General features: G+C 31.3%; 1 protein-coding gene across 1 annotated transcript; it reads left to right on the top strand.

Annotated features, from left to right (window-relative positions):
- The first annotated feature begins 19161 nt into the window (after positions 1-19161).
- LOC124920051 (heat shock cognate protein 80-like) lies at positions 19162-22028 on the top strand. Its single transcript, XM_047460449.1, has 3 exons — positions 19162-19361; positions 19736-19877; positions 19977-22028. Exons 1-3 carry the CDS (start codon positions 19239-19241, stop codon positions 21815-21817), a joined length of 2106 nt encoding a protein of 701 aa, XP_047316405.1. The 5' UTR covers positions 19162-19238; the 3' UTR covers positions 21818-22028.
- Positions 22029-22118: the final 90 nt, after the last annotated feature.

The following is a 22118-nucleotide window of genomic DNA, read 5'->3' as shown; positions in this document are numbered from 1 at the left end:
ACATTCTTAACAAATAAAGAAGTTCACAAAAAAAACATAGTATCATTGGGTCTTATTTGATCATAAATTCATAATCATATTAAATATAAATATAATTTTGATAAATAATATCATATTTGACCTATTAAGTTTTTTATTCCAAATCTAATAAAGGTATATTCAACTACTTAACATTCAGAGAGGGATAACAATATTAAACTTTCAAGGTTTTTTTATCCAAATTGCTCAGGTAGGGTGGATATTTTTCGGGTTTGACGGGCAGGGACGGATGGGGCTCGGGTGGGCTGAATCATTCCCGAAAAAAAAAACATTTTTTTATGGTTAAATGGTGACATTATCTTTTTTTTTTAAAAAAAATTCAATAGAATTCTTTGTTTATTTTATTATTAAAAAAATAGTAAAACTTACCTTTATTTATTTGTTTTATTCAAAATTTTCTCGTTATTTATTTAAGCCAACCATAATTTTTTTTTAAGTCCACCCCACCACCAAATTTTGGGTCCGTCCCCTATTGACCGGAATGATATTTGTGTCATTCGCCCTGATCACCCCGATTCTACCCTAAGACCATCTCCAACCCATATATCCATTCTCAAACCCAAAATGCAATAAATGTCATATCAAATAGTAATTAATCTCCAACCCAAAAACTCATTTTCAAACTCAAAAGAATATTCTATGAATATTCCATTTTATACCATCTTTTTTATTTATTCAATAATTACCTATATATTTATCAACTTTACAAATTAAACCCTAATACATTTTCAAACTTACCTCTAATATTTATGATAAAATTAATTATATATCAATAACTTATACATACTTATAATAAGAAATTTAATTTTTATTTTTAAATATTTTTAAGAAATATAATTATTGTATTTTATTATTTTTATTTTTTATTAATATTATTTATTATTATAAATTTATGATATGTAAAAATATTAATAAAAATATATAGGATAAATAAAAATTAAACATATAAATAAATTATATATAAAAAACTAAATATAATAATTCATTTTAATTTAAAATGAAAGGACCAAATTAAATGTTTAAAATAAATTATATAAAAAAGTTAAATTTTCAAATTAAAACATGTTTAAACTTCAAGGAACTTTTTAATTTTTAATTAATATTATGGGTATGTGAATAGTAGAAATATGCGTTTTTGGGAGGGAGAAAATGAGGAAAAACGCATAATGGGTTTGCTTTGGTGCATGGTTGAAGTTGAAACCCATACATTATGGGTATGAGAATTGTGTAAGGTTGGAGATGCCCTAAATATTAATAAACACAATAGAATATATAACATAACTAATGTATTTATTTTTAAGTGTTTTAATTTTATTTATAATAATATAAATTTTTAATATATATAATATTAAAAATTATTTATATAATTTTATCAAATAATTTTTTTATTTTAGATAATGTAATATAATGACGACATCAAACTCGGGTAGTAATGTTAATAAAACAACATCCCAAATATATAATGAGACAGATAAACACATTTTCCACTCCAATTTAACTCACTGTCATCCATATTTCTAAAATACTATCAATCCATTATTGTAATTTTAAATATTTTTATAATATATATTTAATATTTTAATTTAATTATTTAAGTTTAAAATATTAAATATATTATTAAAGAGATTGTTAGTAGTTATTGTATTTAGGGAGCGTTATATATATATATATATATATATATATATATATATATATATATATATATATATATATATATATATATATATTTTGTAAAGTATCCGGATTGTTGGGTCGAGAAATGTGATTAATTTAGATATATATGTGAGAATAAATTAATACTTGTGTCGGATTATGAGTTGACTCGCCCATAAACTTAAAACGGTTAAAATTAAATTTAAAATACTATAGGTATATTTCGAACTTGCAACCTAACAAAACAAGTACAACCTTTAACTAACTAGGTTAATAACAATTTATATTTTAAATTCAACACAAAATTTGATGAACGCGGGACATTTTAATAATATAAGTTTCATTTTTTGACTAACTAATATATATATATATATATATATAATGATGCTTAATTTTTAAAGTGTCCGGATTGCCGGGTCGAGAGTTATGATTAATTTGGATATATATGTGAGACTAAATGCACACTTGAGTCGGATTGTGGGTTGACCCACCCATAAACTTAAAACGGTTAAAGATAAAATTAAAAACGTTATATGTATGTTTTAAACTTGCAATCTAATAAAACAAGTATAACTCTTTAACCAAGTTTGATTGGAATGTGGTTTTTTGAGGAATAATAGGTCAGTATCAATTGAAAGTGGTTAAAAAAATATGAATCAAATATTTGATTGACCAAAGTGTAAGATCACGATGTTAAATATTAAAAAATATGATTTGAATATTTGATTGACCAAAGTGAAAGTGTAAGGTTACGAGATGAGAGGTTCATTCGGAAAAAATATGTGATGAGATTTGTGAGAATATAAGTTATTTTACCGAAGTGAATAAAACGTGGAATGAGAGCGTTCTACTTTTTATTATAATCTATTATTCGTGATTTATTAAAAAATTTAAACATTGAATACATATTATTAATTTTTTAATAAATTTATTTTATTTATATTTTTATCTGTATGTATCGCACGAGAATTTTCCTAGTTTAACAGTAGACATGGATGAAACGAATATGATATTTGTGTTTTCGTCCCGATTTCACTTAAATTCTGTCATGAACACTAAACACAATTAAATATATAAAATCACTAATATATTTATTTATATTTTATAAAAAATTTAAAGCTATTTCTTCTTTGTAATAATATGAATTTTCAATATATTAAAATATATATTATATAAAAATTTCGTTTATATAATTTTATTATATAAAAAATATAAATAAACGTGTCCGTGATAATTCCTCAGAATCAATAATAATAAAAAAATTTCAAAATAAAACCAGATGTATATGATAAATGTATTTTTCGTCTTGATTTGCTCAATTATATCCCTAATGCTATTATTTTCCTTTATAATTTTTTTTATTACAAAAAGTCATAATAATTGTTTTGTTTCTCTAAAACAAAATATATATATATAACTAGTGGTTATATTTTCGCTAAACCCGTGTTTATTCTTCAATATATCTAATTATAAGAACATTTTTTTTTATATAAATTAAATTAAAGATTTATTTAGATTAGTGTTTAAATATAAAAGTTGAGTTCAAAGGAGAGACTTTATATTTATTTTCAAGGACACGATATTCGAGAGCCTTGGAGGATAAGTTCAAATTTGAATATTCATAGGTGAACCAAACAGGCGTTAGTTGACCAGACTGCGCAATGACTTTAGCCAAACAGGCATGGCCCAAGATCAGGGTGGGGTGGTCCCCCACGATTTAGATATAATTATTATACTACAAATATAAAATATTTAATTTTATAGTGCTTTTGTAATAATTGTTTTTATAACAAAGTTTATTTTTTTTATTATTATAATTTAATTTTAAAAATTAACCGTCACTCTAACTTCAATCTAGACATTTTGAGTCAAAATTAAATTATATAATTTCATTATTATTATTTAATTTTTAAATTTAACTTATAAGGTTTTGTGTAATATTGTAAGCATAATTTTGATATTTGGTAGATATTGACTAATGCAATGCAATAATATAAAATTAAAGTAGGAATAGGCATGAAAAAAAAATTATAGTCATGTATACAAAAATTTAAATTATTTTGTATGGTTATTTGTGAATCAAACTTAGTCATTTTTTTTTTTACTAAATTGGTTCAAACTTTGAATTAGGTTAAATGAGTCTTCGACTATCACAATTTTAATCATTTAAAGTTTTATCATAAATGAACGTATATCTCATTGTTTTAACATAATATTTTCATGTTCTCAATTAATTTATCATATTTATAAAAATAAAATAATATTCTTTTTTTTTTTTTTCCAATTATTCTTGCACAATCAATATTTTAAGGCATGAAGACATTTCAAACCGTATTCAGCAGTTTTGAAATATATATCTTGAAAAATACTTAATTTAAAACACAAATACATTTAAATTGGTAAACCGGACACAAAGTTATTTCGTTTTGAAAAACTATCTTTATTCAAATTTTATCAAATCTTTATTGAGATTACATATTTGTTTGGCCACCCAAACCAATTTCGAAAAATTAAAATGTGCAAATTTCAAAAATAATATTCAATTTAAAAAAATACGTCCAAAAATAAGGGTGGATCGATATAGTATACCTTAATTTTTTATCCATACTTTATACCTCAACAAAAGTTTCGGTATAGAAAAATTCACACATTTACCTTACTTTAATTTCGATATACTTTAATTTTGGTACGGTATTAGTATTATACCTTTCATACCTAAAAAACATATTAACTTAAAAAAAAACAATTTAATATAGTTAATACATAAACGTTACACAAAATACTATTTTTGACGACTTGAACTTGAAACCCAATTCACCACTGTAGTGCCCTTTACGCTTAGTCATTCCGAAGAACACTTGCCCTCTTCATACCGCGACTGTCATTGAGTTACCTGGGGCTTCTTCCTCGAGTCTTGTCATGACCGCGCAATCGACGAAAGAGCTGGCACCTAAATCCTTTTTTATTTTATTTTATTCGTCAAGGATCTCCAAGACGCTCGATCCGAGGGAGAGGATCAGTGAGACGCGATGGGAGTGCTTTTTTCCTTCGATGATCCGTGGGAGAAAAAAAATGGGAAAATAATTTATAAATTAATAATATAATTCATGTTATATAATAATAATAATAATAATAATAATAATAATAATAATAAGTAACAGTTAATTTAGACGGTGTTTTATAAAACTGAAAATTAAGATCTGAACACTGAATACTAAATTTTAAGTATTTAATAACTTAAATATCAAGAGATAAAAAATTAAATTAACAAATAGGAACATCTTAAATTTAAGTATTCAATATTTCAATAAATTTAATAATATCTAAAATCAATATATTAATAAATACATCTAGACTATTATATCCTTATATATTACTTATATTAGTTAATAAACTTAATATAATATATTGAAGTATATAGTTTAATATATTAAATAAAAAAAATTAAAATTAATATTATATTTTGTTAACTATAGTATATAAATTAAATTATAACTTTTTAACGTGATATATATATAATAAAATAATAAAAGAGATAATAAAAAATATACATATTTATTTCAGAAAAAGAAGGAAGTTTGTATACGAGAAAAAGTTGAAAATATATATAGGAGTGATAGAGAGAGGGAATTTGGTGAGGGAATGACTTGACATCACCTTCATGTTGTAAAATGTAGAAGTGAGAGGAAAGAGAAAAAAGAGAGAAATTATTTAATTTTTTCAGCGAATAATTATGCTAAGTCATTCCCTCACCAAATTCTCTCACCAAATTCCCTCGTCTAATCATTATTATATATATATATATATTTCTCTTATTTTTTATTTTATAATTAGTTTAGATATAATTCTATTTTTATTTGATAATATTTGAAAATAATTTCGTAAAAAATAATTAAATAAATTATGATAAAGAAAAGAAGAAATTTCTTGTTCTTATAATATGGAAAAGAAGGAAATAATATGAATTTGTATATATAGCATTAAATATGAGTTAATGATATATATATATATATATATATATATATATATATATAATTTTTTATTTAACAATTAGTTTAAATGTAATCATATTTTTATTTTTTTGATATTTAAAAATAATTTTGTAAAAATAATTAAATGAATTGTCATCAAAGAAAAGAAAAGGAGAAAAAAAAAATAGAGAATGTAATACAATTTTATAATATATGACAGTAATTTTATTAAATTTAAAAGGATATAGTGGTTTTTGATGATTTTTTTTAGAGTAGCGCGTTAAACTTTTCTCATCTTTTAAAATAAGTTTCATATTTGAGATTATTATTTTTAACTTGTTTTCACTTAAGTCTAAGTTAGATAAAATCAGACCGGTTCAAATAAACCTAACTTAAATAAACTTTCCATGCAGGAACAAAGAACCGGATCGGATAAACAAAAGAACCGGCTAAAGATAACTAGCCGATCGAGTTAGTAAACCGACCAAGAATACTTGGAACGTGACCGCACAAAGAAAGGATCGGCCAAAGCTTAAAACCGGAATCATCAAACAGCCGATTAGCCACAAGGCAGAGGAATAACCGGAAGAAGTCCGGTTATATCACCCATACCAGAAGCAATCCGGTTAAGTCAAATGACCGACCAGTACAAGAAGACAATTCGGGTATCTGTTGAGAATGATACCAAAGGAACAGACTGAACACTTCCATATCCATACAAGTCTGAGGAAAGTCTGCAGGCTGCAGAAGACAGTACTACTGGATCTTTCCACTTCGGGATAAGTCAGAAAGAAGATCTTCCAAGTACAGACAACTGTCCAACAGACAGTGCCTACATTGAGTAAAAGACAAACCTAGCAGGTCTGTCTTACATACCGGAAGAACAGACTGCCAAGTCTGAGGTTGACCATCAGGTCTGAGGAAACGACCGCAGATCTGAATCCCTGAATCACTGAACATCTGCACCCCTGCTCAACCAATCAGATTCAAGGCAGTGAAATATGACCGTTGACATATTTCACCTATAAAAGGGGTAGTTGAAGAAGAGTAAATGCGGGACAAGTGTGACATATAGCGAACATTTAATTTACAAGTGAAAACAGTGTGCTCTCTCTGGAAAGCCTAGTGTTAAAGTTGAAGTGGTTAATTTACAATTCCGGTACAAATTGTAAGAGTGTTATCGAGCAGGAAATAAGTCTCGATCGGATTGTATTTGTATTCCTTAGTGAATATCCTTCTCGCGGTTTCGAGAGGAAGGGGTGACGTAGGAGCTTTATCTCCGAACATCCATAACATCGGTCTTGTTATTTACTTTCTGCCGGCTCCATTGTCTAACCGATTTACACTAACTTAACTACACTGCTCTAAACTGACTCTATATTATCCATACCGAACCACCAAGTTACCTAAACCGACCCACAATTCTTCAAACCTTCATCATCCGAAACCGGCCTTGCCTATTATACAAGTGTGCTGCTTCAACATGAAAGCAAACCCCTTCCGCACTTGAACCTAGTTCAAGGGTTTGTGACAGGTTGTGTGGTATTGAAACCCCGGTGTTAATCTCTAACCGGATTAATCACCACCCTTCGAGTGAGAACCGCTAACCGGTCCAACCCCCGGTCCTCCAGCGGCTACCTAGATCCTAACATCTACAGTAATAAGTGATTATAAATATGTGTTATCAAACCTACTTGTTTTAATAAGTTCTTAATATATTAAATTAAGTGATAAGTCAAGTTATCAAACACAGCCTTAGACTTAATTAATAAAAAAACTCTCACTCTTTTTAATTTGTTCATTTTTCTTAAACAATTCAAGTTCATCATTTGTATGATCTTTTCATAAGTTAAATTCTTATCTTTTTAGCCAATTACTTGTGCACACCAATGCCTCCACCATTTTAGAACTTAAATTACTTCTAAAAGGATCTTTTATCCTTTTACCAAGCTAAAAACAAACTCAATAACTGTAATAACCAAGATTTAGTATTATTAAATTGTGAATGAGGAATTATGATTTTGGATTAAAAGTTAAAGTTGGGATAAAAATGGGGGTTGAATACTAATATTAAGTAGGAATTAGGGTGTGGCAATATTTATGTGCCACTTGACAATCATGCAAAGAAAGACGCGTGCATGGTCTTTCACCCATGTCTCTCTCTTTTATTAGGATTATCTTCTCATCTATTTTTCTTGTTCTTCAACCAACAACACTCTTAATCTCCATTTCAATTGAATTTTTTTATATCTTTTTCAAAGTTGAAGTCTACAAGGTGAGTTACAACGGGAGGAAGCACCCAACATCACTAAGGGAATTCAGGTAAGCGAATGTATATATATTTGGCCTTTAGGGCTCTACATGCAAAAGTACTAAGGTTGATTTGGTCGAGGTAAGTGGCGAGTAGTTTTAACATTAGGTGATTCTTATGTTGTGGCTATGTAATGTGAAGAAAGACAAGTTATATTAGCATGTGTAAAACCATTAAGTGTGGGTAAGATTTAGTTGATGCATGTTAGGTTCCTTCCACTTAGTGGATGCATGTTATGTTTCTTCCACTAAGAAATTTAGTGGATGCATGTTATATTTCTTCCGTTAGTCGGATGCACGTTATGTTATGTATTGCTTACTTTTGCTAAAACTCCTTAACCTATGTTAAGTAAAAAGTAAAGTAATAACAAGATGTTATCATGATTCATTATACACAAGTATATAGTTGTATTTTACAACGCTTACTTGGCATTAGGCTAATAGTTCAACTTTTGATGTAGGTGAGGATGCTAAATCACATTCTGATGTTTAAGTGCAGTCGAAGATAAGTGATCGTGATGTGATTTTGTTCTTGACAAGGCTTATAGACATGTAGAATATGTCAAGTAAAGTATTTTGGTAGTTGTCATAGTGATTGACAACTAGATGAAGTAAAGATATTTTGGGATTAGATTTTGTAAGAAAATAGACAATCTCGCAATGTTATGTTGTGGAAAAATTATAAGGTTTATGGGAAGTTTGAATGTTTTTATTTTTCTTCTTGAGAAAATTAGAAGATAAGAGTGAAGAGATATGATAAGAACAAGAAAGTTTCAAAATCATTTCTTTTACAAGTAATATTTACCAAACCTACATGTTCTTTAAGAATATTTTTATACTAAATGTCGAGTCTCGTGACGATCTTTGGGTCGTTACAATTATGGTATTAGAGCGCCCGAGTTTTAAAAACAATTATGTAGACTGTCAGCCAACACAAAATAGCCGCACGAGAACTCTTCATCGACTTTAAGTATATACGTTTAACTTTAATTTCTAGAAGTTCAATTATTATTTAATTATGCCCAGGAATAAAAGGAATTGCCCTAACAACTTAGACGAGGTATGAAACTTAGAGATGATTATATTCAGCTACTAACATCACTGATAGAGATTCAATCCCAACTATTGACGGAATTTATAAACAGAGGAGGAAACGGACAAGGGAATGCTCTACCTGATTCATGTGGGGAAAGATTTAGGCGATTAAGGCCTCTTACTTTTGGTGGACAATCTTCGGATCCTACTCATGCTGAGGAGTGGATCCAGAAGATTGAGAATATGTTTGACTATGCTCAAATGGAGGAAACTCAGAAGGTTCCTTGTGCAATATTTCACCTAGAGAAAGACACTAGTTTCTTGTGGGAATCAGTTAAGCCTACAACTAATACAGAGGGAATGACGTGAAAGAAATTCAAGACAGCATTTTATGATAACTATTTTAGCCGAATAGTCAAGATTAACAAGATGTTAGAGTTTACCTAACTGCGCCAAACTGAATTAGTGACAGACTATATTCGACAATTTGAGTCATTATCTCGGTTTGCATGTAACTTAGTAGATAAAGAAGAAAACAAAGTGTATCAATTTGTCCAAGGACTAAAGCTAGAAATCTATAAAGGGGTGATGATTGTTGTAATTGCTCATATTCCATATTAGATTGTTATTGCTAAGGCCTTAGAGCTGGATGATATTGAGATAAAGATGCAACGAAAACAAGATTCACCAAAGAAGTTTTTTAGAGAAGTAAAATCACAACAACTAAACCAAGGGTGGAAGCCACACAAAGGAGTAAGAAGACTAAGTGAGGTGGTGAATGACTAGGATAAAAGCAAGTAGTCACAAAGAGCCCCTTCTGCTCCTATATGTCCTATTTGTAAGAGGCCACATTCAGGGGAGTGTATACTATTTACTGGCCGATGCTTTAGGTGCAATAAGGAAGGGCATCAGGTTAAGGACTGTGCAACGTTAGATCGAAGGCACCATTAGCTACCCCTATCTTTGCCCTAACTAAAGACAAAGATGAAGCACATCCATCAGTTGTCTTTAGTAATATTCTTATCTGAAATTCTTTGTTTATACATTGATAGATACATGAGCCACTCATTCATTTGTGGCAAGTAATTATGTGACAAAGTGGAACTTGGAGTTTGAATCATCCCATAGAAATTATAGTGTCATGCTCCCTTGTAGGTACATTCCAATCAAGTAGTACAAGGAGATATAGTATGCATTAGCGGTCGAAAGCTATATTCAAGTTTAATCATAGTCGGTATCAAGGGATATAATGTGATTTTGGGGATGGATTGTTTGTTTAGGCATTACGCAACTATAAATTATAGAAATGGGGTAGTAAATTTTAGACCTCCGAAAGAGAAGGAATATTCATATCAAGCGACTACAAGATTGAGTTTGTTTCCTCCATGGAGACTCAATATATGCTAAAATTAAGTTGCGTCTATTTTCTAGCTAGCATATTCGATACACATTGGCAAAATGAGAGAAAACGGGTAGACATTCATATCATTCAATAATTTTCAGAAGTATTCTTCGATGATCTATGATTACCTCCAAGTAGAGAGAAGGATTTTGCAATTGATGTTTACCCTGGTACAAAATCAGTATCAACGAATCCATATAGAATGGCACCAAATCCACCAATAGAGTTGAAAAAAATAAAATTTTAATTGGAAGAACTAGTAAACAAGAGTTTTATACGACCAAGTTTCTCTCCTTGGGGTGCATCGATATTATTTGTCAAGAAGGACGGTTCCTTACGTATGTGCATTGACTATAGAGAGTTAAATAAGGTAACCACCAAGAATTGATGACTTATTTGATCAATTGCAAGGAGCTCAAGTATTTTCGAAGATTGATTTACGCTCAAGCTATCACCAATTGAGAGTTAAAGTTGAGGATATACCTAAGACAACATTTAGAACTCGTTACGGACATTACGAGTTTTTAGTAATGTCTTTTAGGTTAACAAATGCTTATACAACTTTTATGGACTTGATGAACAGAGTATTCAAAACTTTTCTAGACAAGTTCATAATTGTGTTTATTGATGATATTTTAGTGTATTCCCAGAATAGATAAGAACATGTTGAGCATTTAAAGTTAGTTATTTCCGTTTTAAAACAACACCAATTATATGCCAAACTCTCAAAATGTGAATTTTGGTTGGATCGAATTGACATTTTGGGTCATGTGATTTCGAAAGACGATATTTCAATTGATCCAAGCAAGATCCAAGCTATAAAAGATTGGCCACAACCAAAGAATGCTAGCGAAGTACGAATTTTTACGGGTCTAGCTGGTTATTACAAAAGATTTATTGAAGGATTTTCAACTGTTGCACAACCTCTAACTAATTTGACAAAGAAAGAAGTGAGGTATGAGTGGACAACGAGATGTGAAGAAAACTTTCAAACTTTAAAGCAAAAATTAACCAAAGCTCCTCTTTTAATACTTCTAGTGGATAACGAAGATTTAATATTTATTGCGATGCTTCCAAGATTGGTTTAGGATGTGTACTGATGCAGGAGGGAATGGTGGTTGCTTATGCTTCTAGACAATTGAAAAAGTATGAACAAAACTACCCCATACACGATTTAGAGTTGGAGCAGTGGGGTATGCATTAAAAATATGGAGGTACTACTTGTATAGGGGACAATGTGAAATATTCTCGGATCATAAAAGTTTGAAATACCTATTGAATTGAACATGAGACAAAGACGTTGGCTAAAATTTGTGAAGGATTATGATTTCGAGATAAAGTATCGTCTAGGTAAAGCGAATGTCAGTGCCAAAAACGATGAATTATATGGTTTCTTGTATGTCATTGTATTTAAGGAAAGAGATACAAATATTTGAACTTAAAATCGTTTCAGAGTTGTCGATCGTACTTGCAAAACTATCTCTATGACCAACCATTATGGATTAGATTAAAGAAGCTCAACAGAAGGATTTTGAGGAGAATAATAGTATACTCAAGAATATGAGTGGCAATTTAATTGACTTAACATACTCAAATGATGGAGTTTTAAAGTTTAGACAAAGATGGTATGTTCCAAAGGATGAAGAATTAAGAAAGTTAATTTTAGTAGAGGCGCATTCTTTTTTTTTTCTCTATACATCCGGGTAATACCAAGATGTACCGATATTTGAAACAACTTTATTGGTGGCCGAATATGAAAAATGAAGTGACAAATATGTTAAATCGTGCCAAGTTTGCCAACAAGTAAAAGTAGAACACCAAAGGCCAGTTGAAAATTTACAGGCCTTACCGATTCCAGAATGGTAATGGGAGAACATTGGGATGAGTTTTGTGGTAGGTTTACCAAGAACAACCAAGGGCCATGATAATATTTGGGTGATAGTTGATCGATTGACGAAGTCAACTCATTTATTGCCCGTAAAAATGACTTACACAATGAGTCAGTTGGCAGATTTATATTTTCAAGAGATCATTAAACTTCATAGGATTTCTATTACAATCGTATCGGATCGGGACCCTAGATTCACTTCTAGATTTTGGAAGAGTCTGCAAAATGCTATGGGTACGAAATTGACTTTTAGCACGACATTACATCCTCAGACTGATGGGCAATCCGAGCGGACAATTCAAATATTAGAAAACATGTTGAGAGCATGTGTATTAGAATTTCAAGGCTCGTGGAATAGTATCTACTATTGGTGGAGTTTTCTTATAACAACAACTATCAAACTACGATTGGAATGGCTCCATATAAGGCATTATATGGTAGAAGGTGCATGTCGCCTTGGTATTGGGATGAAGTTGGAGAAGCTAAGCTAGTTGGACCAGAGATTATACAACAGTTAACAAAGAAGGTTGCAATTATTAAAAAAATAATACTAACAACACAAAGTCGCCAAAAGAGTTATGCGGATAAAAGAAGAAGGAATATAAAGTTCACTATTGGAGATGAAGTATTCTTACAAATATCACCATTTAAGGTGTCATGCATTTTGGAAAAAGGGAAAGTTGAATCCAAGGTTCGTAGGACCGTTTGTAATTTTGGAAAGGATAGGTGTTGCGGCCTACAAACTTCAATTTCTCGTGTCAATGGAAGGATTCCATAATATTTTCTATGTGTCCATGTTACGCAAATTTATGCGTGATCTGACTCATGTTGTGGAACCAAGAAATATCGAAGTTCAACTAGCTTTGAGTTATAAGGAATAACCGGTACAAATTTTAGAATCTTCTATTAAATTCTTACGCAGCAAGTCAATTTCTCTAGTAAAAGTCTTATGGAAGAGTCATGGCATTAACGAAGTAACGTGGGAACGACAACCAGATATGATGGACAAGTATCCAAAGCTTTTCAAGTAAGTAATTTTGGGGACAAAATTTTATTTAAGAGGGGTAGAATGTAATAATCAAGATTTAGTATTATTAAATTGTGAATGAAAAATTATGATTTTGGAGTAAAAGTTGAATTGGGATAAAAATGGGGTTTGAATACTAATATTAGGGCTCAGATCATCTGTTCCAAGTTTTGTTTCACTATTTTCCAAAGCAACATCGTTTTAATTAACGTGAAACTTTAAACTCTATCTCTTTTAACTTTACTTTTTACTTTACCTTTCACTGTTATCTTTTTATTTTATTTCCGTCTCTCACTCTTCTTGATCTATCAGCCCATCAGCTCCGATTAACATCTCTCTTGTTGATCTATTAGCCCCAACAGAGATATCAAAAGACAAAGATTTCATTTTCAAAGAAGTTCAAGATTTTCAGATTAATGGATGTGAAATCCTAAAGTATTTTGAGTTTAATACGTCTTCACAAGTTCAGGTAAATCTTATTTTCAGAAAATTTAGGGTTTATTTGTTTTAAAAAATTAGGGTTTATCATCTTAGACGAAATTTGATAGGTTAAAATTAGGAACTCTGAATACTATTGTCCAAAAATAATCTAGTTATTCCAATTTTTTACATTTGTCCGGTGATAACCTACCATTTTCCAATTTTTTTTATTGTTACCTTCATTTGGTGAGGCCTTGTCATATTTATAACATTTTTAAATAGTCTGATTATTCCACACCTTATTTGTTGTAATGATTTGCAAAACTTGTAACAAAAATACTTTTTGTGATTAGGTATATTGAAACTTACTGTAAATCATATTTTTGTGATTAGGTAAAATGAAACTTACTGTATAATCATATTTTTGGTTTGTGTTATATAGTATAATGGAGTTCATGTGCTTATGTAGAAAAAGAACAATATTGGTGACTTCATGGAAGGATACTAATCCAGGAAGGAGATTTTGGTCATGTCCTAATTGGTCGGTACATGTATTCAATATATGTTGATTCTTATCTTGTAAGTTAGTAAATCTTTATTTTTGTATGAATTATTTGGGCAGGATTCTCAATGTCGATTTTTTTCAATGGTATGATCCAGAAATTTGTCAAAGAGCTAAAAGTATTATACCTGGTTTGTTATGGTGTGTGAATGAAAAAGATGTCGAAATCTGCCTTGATACTTAACTGAACAAACAACCCACACAGTTCTTTATATCGGATACTCTGAAGTATTTTAGGCTCCAAAGACTGTTCATCAACATTTGAATCTTTTACTCCAACATATCCAACCTTAGCACCTTGTGTCTATCTTTTCAATATGTACTCATTGGGAATGTCATAGACATTGATGAATGTATATATTTTCAAAATATGAGAACACAAGATTCCCGCAAACTCAAATTTTCTACAATCACACTCAACTCTTTCACATGATGGATGAAGTGTAACTATATGATGATATCCCTTACCTCGAGGAATAACTTTATATTTCACCAATGAACCAACATACTCAACACAAGTTTCGACGCTATAATCATGACATTTGAATCATTCATTTTCAAACCACTTGAATACCTCGGAAGTGTAAATCTTTCTTGCTTGTTTTAAAATTTCAATAGGATGTCGTAAATAAGGAACAGTATGATTTGATTTGAAATCAGCTTTTAACTCCATATATCGACCATCTTCAAGAAGCCTTTCAAAATGATGAAAGAATACTGAAAACTTGTGTTTATAAGAGACATACTTTTTCACAAGGCTATTCAAACTTTCAACTATTTGGGTTGTAGTCATATCTTCAGAAAACATGTTTCGTCCATACACCAAAGCCCATTTCTCTCTGATCTGAAACATACGCTTCAACCAATCATTATTTTCTAGTGAATACTTGTTCAACATCATGGACCATGCTTCAAAAAAAACTTTCTCTTCATCGAATTCATATACACATGTGGCAAAATCCTTAGCAAACTCTTTAAACACAGAAAAAACACCACTCAAATGTATAGCGACATTCTGATAAATATGCCAAATACACAATCGATGATGTGTTGTTGGCCATGTAGAAGCTAAGGCCTTTGTCATTGCTGCATCTTGATCTGTAAAAATTGTTGTGGGTTTTCTCCCACCCATAGTCTCAACAAATGTATCGAACAATCATTCAAACGTCAATGAACTTTCATCATACAATAAAACATCACCAAAAACTATTGATTGCTTATGATGATTAATACATACAAATAATGCAAGTGAATAACCCTCATTGTTCTTCCTATATGTTGTATCAAAACAAACAACATCTCCAAAATTATAATAACCATCTTTCATTTTTACATCAGTCCAAAAAATATTTGTTATCAAATCATCCTCGTCAACTTGAAGAGCATAATAAAAGCTACTATCACTAGATTGTTGTTTTTGCAAATATTCTAAAACACCTCATGTGTCTCCAACCATCATACTTCTTGTTCTTTTCGAACGCAAGTAATTTCTGTAATCTTCAGGAATAAAACCTACAAATTGTTTCCCTCCCATTTGTCTTGCAATGAGATCATGAGATGCTTTTGGAGGGATTCTGACGTCACTTGCCATTTCAATCTGTATTTTAGCTAAAGAAGATATTCTTCTACGACTTTTATGTAGGTGAGTCTTGTTTGAACTTTAAAGATGATGATTATGCTCTTTTACAAATTGCACCACAATAAACACGCCACTTGTTCGGTTACAGATCTTCATTTTAGCTTTACAACTCAATCTTGTTTCAGGCTGACTGTTATTCACATAAACCGATTATTTATCCTTTTCCCTCTTACCTTGAGCACTACAACAAAAGACTTTATCCAATATTTTACCCAAATTATCACTATGACTATGGGATTTTTTTATTCCAAAACTTTCCCTCTTAACATATGCCAAATAAAAGTCATACGCTTTTTCTTCAGTCTCAAACTCCATTCCTAATTGTGGTACAAAGTCTTTTATGATAAATGAATCATTTTTATCCAAATCTATATCAAATAAAAAACAATATTATCATTCATACATTAAGGATAAATCTCATTATTATAATCTAACCTTTGTTGATAACATTAACATCATTTTATGTACGGTCTTCATTTTCTTCAAAATTTAAACGCCGATAGCTCGTAGATTCACCTTCCATTATATTACTACAATCCTGAAAAAAATACTTTATTGTTACATACTTTATATTTATTTAGAACAGTTAGTTAAATGAATAATGTTTTGAACTTGAACTCATTATTAACATTAACAAAATTAATAAAAAAAACTCTTTACAACAGTAAATTTATAGTCCCTACATTTTATAATTAGTAAGTTTCTAGTCTTCCCAATATATAAATGTTATAAATATGACAAGGCTCACCAAATGAAAATAACAATAAAAAAAATTGGAATTATCACCGAACAAATGTAAAAAATTGGAATAATCAGATTCTTTTTGGACAATAGTATTCAGAGTTCCTAATTTTAACCTATTAAATTTCGTCTAAGATGATAAACCCTAATTTTAACCTATTAAACTTTTTTTTGAAAATAAGATTTACTTGAACTCGTAAAGACGTATTAAACACAAGATACTTTAGGATTTCAGATCCATTAACCTGGAAATTTTGAACTTCATGAGGCTTTGCTAGAAATTTTGAAGATGGGATCTTGGTCTTCTATTGGGCTGATAGATCAACAAAAGAGAGAGATGCTAATGGGGCTGATAGATCAAAAAATGAGAGACAAAAATAAAATAAAAAGAAAACAGTAAAAAGTAAAGTTAAAAGAAGCAAAGTTAAAAGTTTCACGTTAATTAAAACGATGTCGTTTTGGATTTTAGAACAGAGTGAAACAAAACTTAGAACATATGATCTGAGCCCCTAATATTAAGTAGGAATTAGGGGTGACAATATTTATGTGCCACTTGGCAATCATGCAAAAATAAGATGCATGCATAATCTTTCACCCATTTTTCTCTCTTTTGTTAGGATTATCTTCTCATCTATTTTTCTTGTTCTTTAACCAACAACCCTCTCCATCTCCATTTCAATTGAATTTTTTCTATCTTCTTCAAAGTTGAAGTCTACAAGGTGAGTTACAACGGGAGGAAGCACCCAACATCGTTAAAAGAATTTTCAGGTAAGTGAATGTATATATATTTGGCCTTTAGGGCTCTACATTCAAAAGTACTAAGGCTGATTTGGTCGAGGTAAGTGGCGAGTAGTTTTAACGTTAGGTGATTCTTATGTTGTGGCTATGTAATGTGAAGAAAGACAAGTTATATTAGTATGTGTAAAAACCATTAAGTGTGGGGTAAGATTTAGTTGATGCATGTTGGGTTCCTTCCACTTAGTGGATGCATGTTATGTTTCTTCCGTTAGTCGGATGCACGTTATGTTATGTATTGCCTACTTTTTTTAAAACCCCTTAACATATGTTAAGTAAAAAGTAAGTAAATAAAAAGATGCTATCATGATTCATTATGTGCAAGTATATATTTGTATTTTATATCGCTTACTTAACTTTATGCTAATAGTTCAACTTTTGATGTAGGCGGGGATGCTAAATCGTATTCTAATGTTTAAGTGCAGTCAAAGATAAGTGATCGTGTGGTGATTTTGTGCTTGGCAAGGCTTATAGACCTGTAGAATACGTCAAACAAAGTATTTTGGTAATTGTCATAGTAATTGACAACTAGATAAAGATATTTTGGGATTAAATTTTGTAAGAAAATATACAATCTCGCTATGTTATGTTGTGGGGAAGTTGTAAAGCAATTAAAAGTATAATTTATGGGAAGTTTGAATGTTTTTACTTTTCTCCTTGAGAAAATTAGAAGATAAGAGTGAAGAGATATGACAAGAACAAGAAAGTTTCAAAATCATTTTTTTACAAGTAATATTTACCAAACCTACATGTTCCTTTAAGAATAATTTTATACTAAATGTCGAGTCTCTTGACGATATTTGGGTCGATATAGTAGAAATCATTGAGGATAAGATTGCAAAAATATATTATTGAAAATAATTGAAAGGATCGGATACCTAGTTTCAATTATTTTTCATCACCACAAAAGATTGAAAGTTTGGTTGGAACTTTTCTCAATTTAGAGATAACATATATTGATTAATATTACAATATAATTATATATTTTTTTGATTTTCAAAAATTACTCATCTATAATGAAATTAATATTAAATTTATTTATTTACTTAAAAGTATTATATATATTTTAATTTATAAATATTATTTCGGTATTTCTATATATCTCAATATACCAAGATATATCAAAATTTTAAAAATCTCATACATTTATCGTAAACATAATTTTGGTATCGGTACCATACCTTATATTTTTTTCGGTATAACTTAAAAATCGATATTTTCGATATATTGCGGTACGGTATTTTCGATATACTTATAATATCGCTAATTTTCCACATCCCATCCAAAACGTCTCTAAATATAATTTGATTTTAAAAAAAGTGATAAATTAATTAAAAAATTAAATTGACACAATATAATAAAATGTAGGAGTTTTGTCCATTTATGAAAACCTCAAATCACTAAATTTTAATAGTTAGATCTTTATACGGAACAATTTAAAGTTTGAGTTCCATTTAGTGAAAACTATCAAAGTTCGAGCACCAAATAAGCAATTGGGCCTATTTTAAATTAAGAAGCCTTATTACAATCTAATAAAAGTTGATGGGCTTTTTTATATATTTTTGTCCGAAATCAAATCCTACTAAAAACCCGCGTTGTTATTTGTGAAGAGAAGAAGGATCTAGAACTTTAGAAGATACAGTAGGAGAAACCCTACTCGTCTCCCTTATAAGAGAAGCCTTTCTCTTCTATTCATTCTCCATTCCCTCCCGCATATCGTTTCATCTGCCCTATTTTCATCAGTTCTAGATCAGCTATGGCGGAAATCGAGACGTTCGCCTTCCAGGCTGAAATCAACCAGCTTTTGAGTCTTATCATCAACACTTTCTACAGCAACAAGGAGATCTTTCTCCGTGAACTTATCAGTAATGCTTCTGATGTAAGTCACCTCTCTCTTTCATTTTGACTGTAACTCAGTTTTATTTCCACCGATCTCCGTTTCTATACACATTTTAGCACCTTTACTAGTTATACGATGCTATTTCATGTTGTTTTATCGACATCCTTCGTTTATGTTTAGTTCAGTCGTTGTGCAGACCTATATCATGGCGTAGCTTATATAATCACGTATAAACCGTTCATCTTATCTTTGGTTGTTTTCTAATTGGATTGTAGATCGATGTAGAGTGTTATTCTAGTTACTTGAATGTTTCTTGTTTAGATGTCAATATGAAGTATTTTCATTCGACTGTGTTCATTACCTGGATCTGTAAAGGACATATGAGTAATAGTTTGTCAACTTGCTTCATGTAGGCTCTAGACAAAATCCGTTTCGAGAGCTTGACTGACAAGACCAAGCTAGATGGTCAACCTGAGCTTTTCGTTCACCTTGTCCCTGACAAAGTCAACAAAACCTTAACTATCATTGACAGTGGAATTGGAATGACAAAGGCTGGTATGTAATATAATATGCAGGTTATGATTCTGAATTAGTGTTGGTCGTTCAACTATTGTGTATTAATTTTGTTTTTACTTGTTTTACAAATGATATCAGATTTGGTAAACAACCTTGGAACTATAGCAAGGTCGGGTACTAAAGAGTTCATGGAAGCTCTTTCTGCTGGTGCTGATGTGAGTATGATTGGGCAATTTGGTGTTGGGTTCTATTCGGCTTACTTGGTTGCTGAGAAGACTATTGTTACTACCAAGCACAACGATGATGAGCAGTACGTGTGGGAATCTCATGCTGGTGGTTCTTTCACAGTTACTAGAGATACTTCTGGTGAGAACCTAGGCAGGGGTACCAAGATTACGTTGTATCTTAAAGAAGATCAACTTGAATATCTTGAGGAGAGCAGACTGAAGGACTTGGTCAAGAAACATTCCGAGTTTATTAGTTATCCAATCTCTCTTTGGACTGAGAAGACTATTGAGAAGGAGATCTCTGATGACGAGGATGAAGATGAGGAGAAGAAGGACGAGGAAGGAAAAGTAGAGGAAGTTGATGAAGAAAAGGAGAAGGATGATAAAAAGAAGAAGACGATCAAGGAGGTCTCTCACGAATGGTCTTTGGTTAACAAGCAGAAGCCTATCTGGATGAGGAAGCCAGAAGAGATCACTAAGGAAGAGTATGGCGCCTTCTACAAGAGCTTAACCAATGACTGGGAGGAGCATCTTGCAGTTAAGCATTTCTCTGTGGAAGGTCAATTGGAGTTTAAGGCTGTTCTGTTTGTTCCAAAGAGAGCACCTTTTGACCTCTTTGATAACAAGAAGAAGGCCAACAACATCAAACTCTACGTTCGAAGAGTCTTCATCATGGACAACTGCGAGGATCTGATGCCCGAATACCTCGGGTTTGTTAAGGGTATCGTAGATTCAGAGGACCTCCCGCTCAACATTTCAAGAGAGACATTACAGCAGAATAAGATCCTCAAGGTTATCCGCAAGAACTTAGTGAAGAAATGCCTTGAGCTAGTCTTCGAGATTGCTGAGAACAAGGAAGACTACAACAAGTTTTACGAGTCATTCTCAAAGAATCTCAAACTGGGTATCCACGAAGATGCACAGAACAAGGCTAAGATTGCTGAATTACTTAGATACCACTCGACAAAGAGTGGTGACGAGATGACCAGCTTGAAGGATTACGTAACCAGGATGAAGGAAGGACAGAGCGAAATCTATTACATAACCGGTGAAAGCAAGAAGGCTGTTGAAAACTCTCCCTTCCTGGAGAGGCTGAAGAAGAAGGGATACGAGGTGCTATTCATGGTGGACGCCATTGATGAGTATGCAGTGGGTCAGTTGAAGGAGTTTGAGGACAAGAAGTTGGTATCAGCAACTAAGGAAGGTCTAAAGCTGGAAGAGAGCGATGATGAGAAAAAGAAGAAGGAAGAATTAAAGGAGAAATTTGAAGGACTTTGTAAGGTGATGAAGGACGTGTTGGGCGATAAGGTGGAGAAGGTTATTGTATCTGACCGTGTTGTGGACTCACCCTGCTGTTTGGTGACTGGTGAATATGGTTGGACGGCTAACATGGAGAGGATCATGAAGGCTCAAGCTCTAAGGGACTCTAGCTCAGCTGGTTACATGTCGAGCAAGAAGACTATGGAGATTAACCCGGAGAACACTATCATGGTGGAACTGAGGAAGAGGGCTGAGGTGGATAAGAACGACAAATCTGTGAAGGATTTGGTTCTATTGTTGTTCGAGACTTCACTTCTCACGTCTGGTTTTAGCCTCGATGAGCCCAACACTTTCGGGAACAGGATTCACAGGATGCTGAAACTTGGTTTGAACATTGATGATGATGAATCTGCTGATGCTGAGGTTGACATGCCTGCATTGGAAGATATCGACGCTGATGCCGATGGCAGCAAGATGGAGGAGGTAGACTAACTTGACGAACATCGTCGTTGCATTATCTATATGTTCTGTTTTGGTTATAAACTTGAGTTTTTATTTACTTTTTGCCGGTAATGGTTAAGTGTGTTCTTACTAGCACTAGTGGAGAACTGATATATTTTTATTGTGTTTTGTGACCTATCTTTGTTTCAACTTTGGAGAAAGATCTCTGCTTTTTTGGGTTAATGGAAACTTTTTGACTGAAGACCTACTTTGCTTAACCTTATTCAAATTTATCTTTTCTTATTTTTTTGCTTTTTATTTGAGGAGTTTACATTGAACAACGTGGTTAGTG

This window comes from Impatiens glandulifera, chromosome 1, assembly GCF_907164915.1.
Source record: "Impatiens glandulifera chromosome 1, dImpGla2.1, whole genome shotgun sequence".
Taxonomy (NCBI): domain Eukaryota; kingdom Viridiplantae; phylum Streptophyta; class Magnoliopsida; order Ericales; family Balsaminaceae; genus Impatiens; species Impatiens glandulifera.
The sequence above is the reverse complement of the archived record's forward strand: the minus strand, read 5'-3'. Positions and strand labels throughout refer to the sequence as shown.

What these genes read in the sequence shown, in the direction of transcription:
- LOC124920051 (XM_047460449.1), top strand. Translation starts at nt 19,239, where the DNA reads ATGGCGGAAATCGAGACGTTCGCCTTCCAGGCTGAAATCAACCAGCTT. An exon ending in TTATCAGTAATGCTTCTGAT is followed by an intron (nt 19,362 to 19,735) that starts GTAAGTCACCTC and finishes TGCTTCATGTAG; the next exon opens with GCTCTAGACAAAATCCGTTT. An exon ending in AATTGGAATGACAAAGGCTG is followed by an intron (nt 19,878 to 19,976) that starts GTATGTAATATA and finishes AAATGATATCAG; the next exon opens with ATTTGGTAAACAACCTTGGA.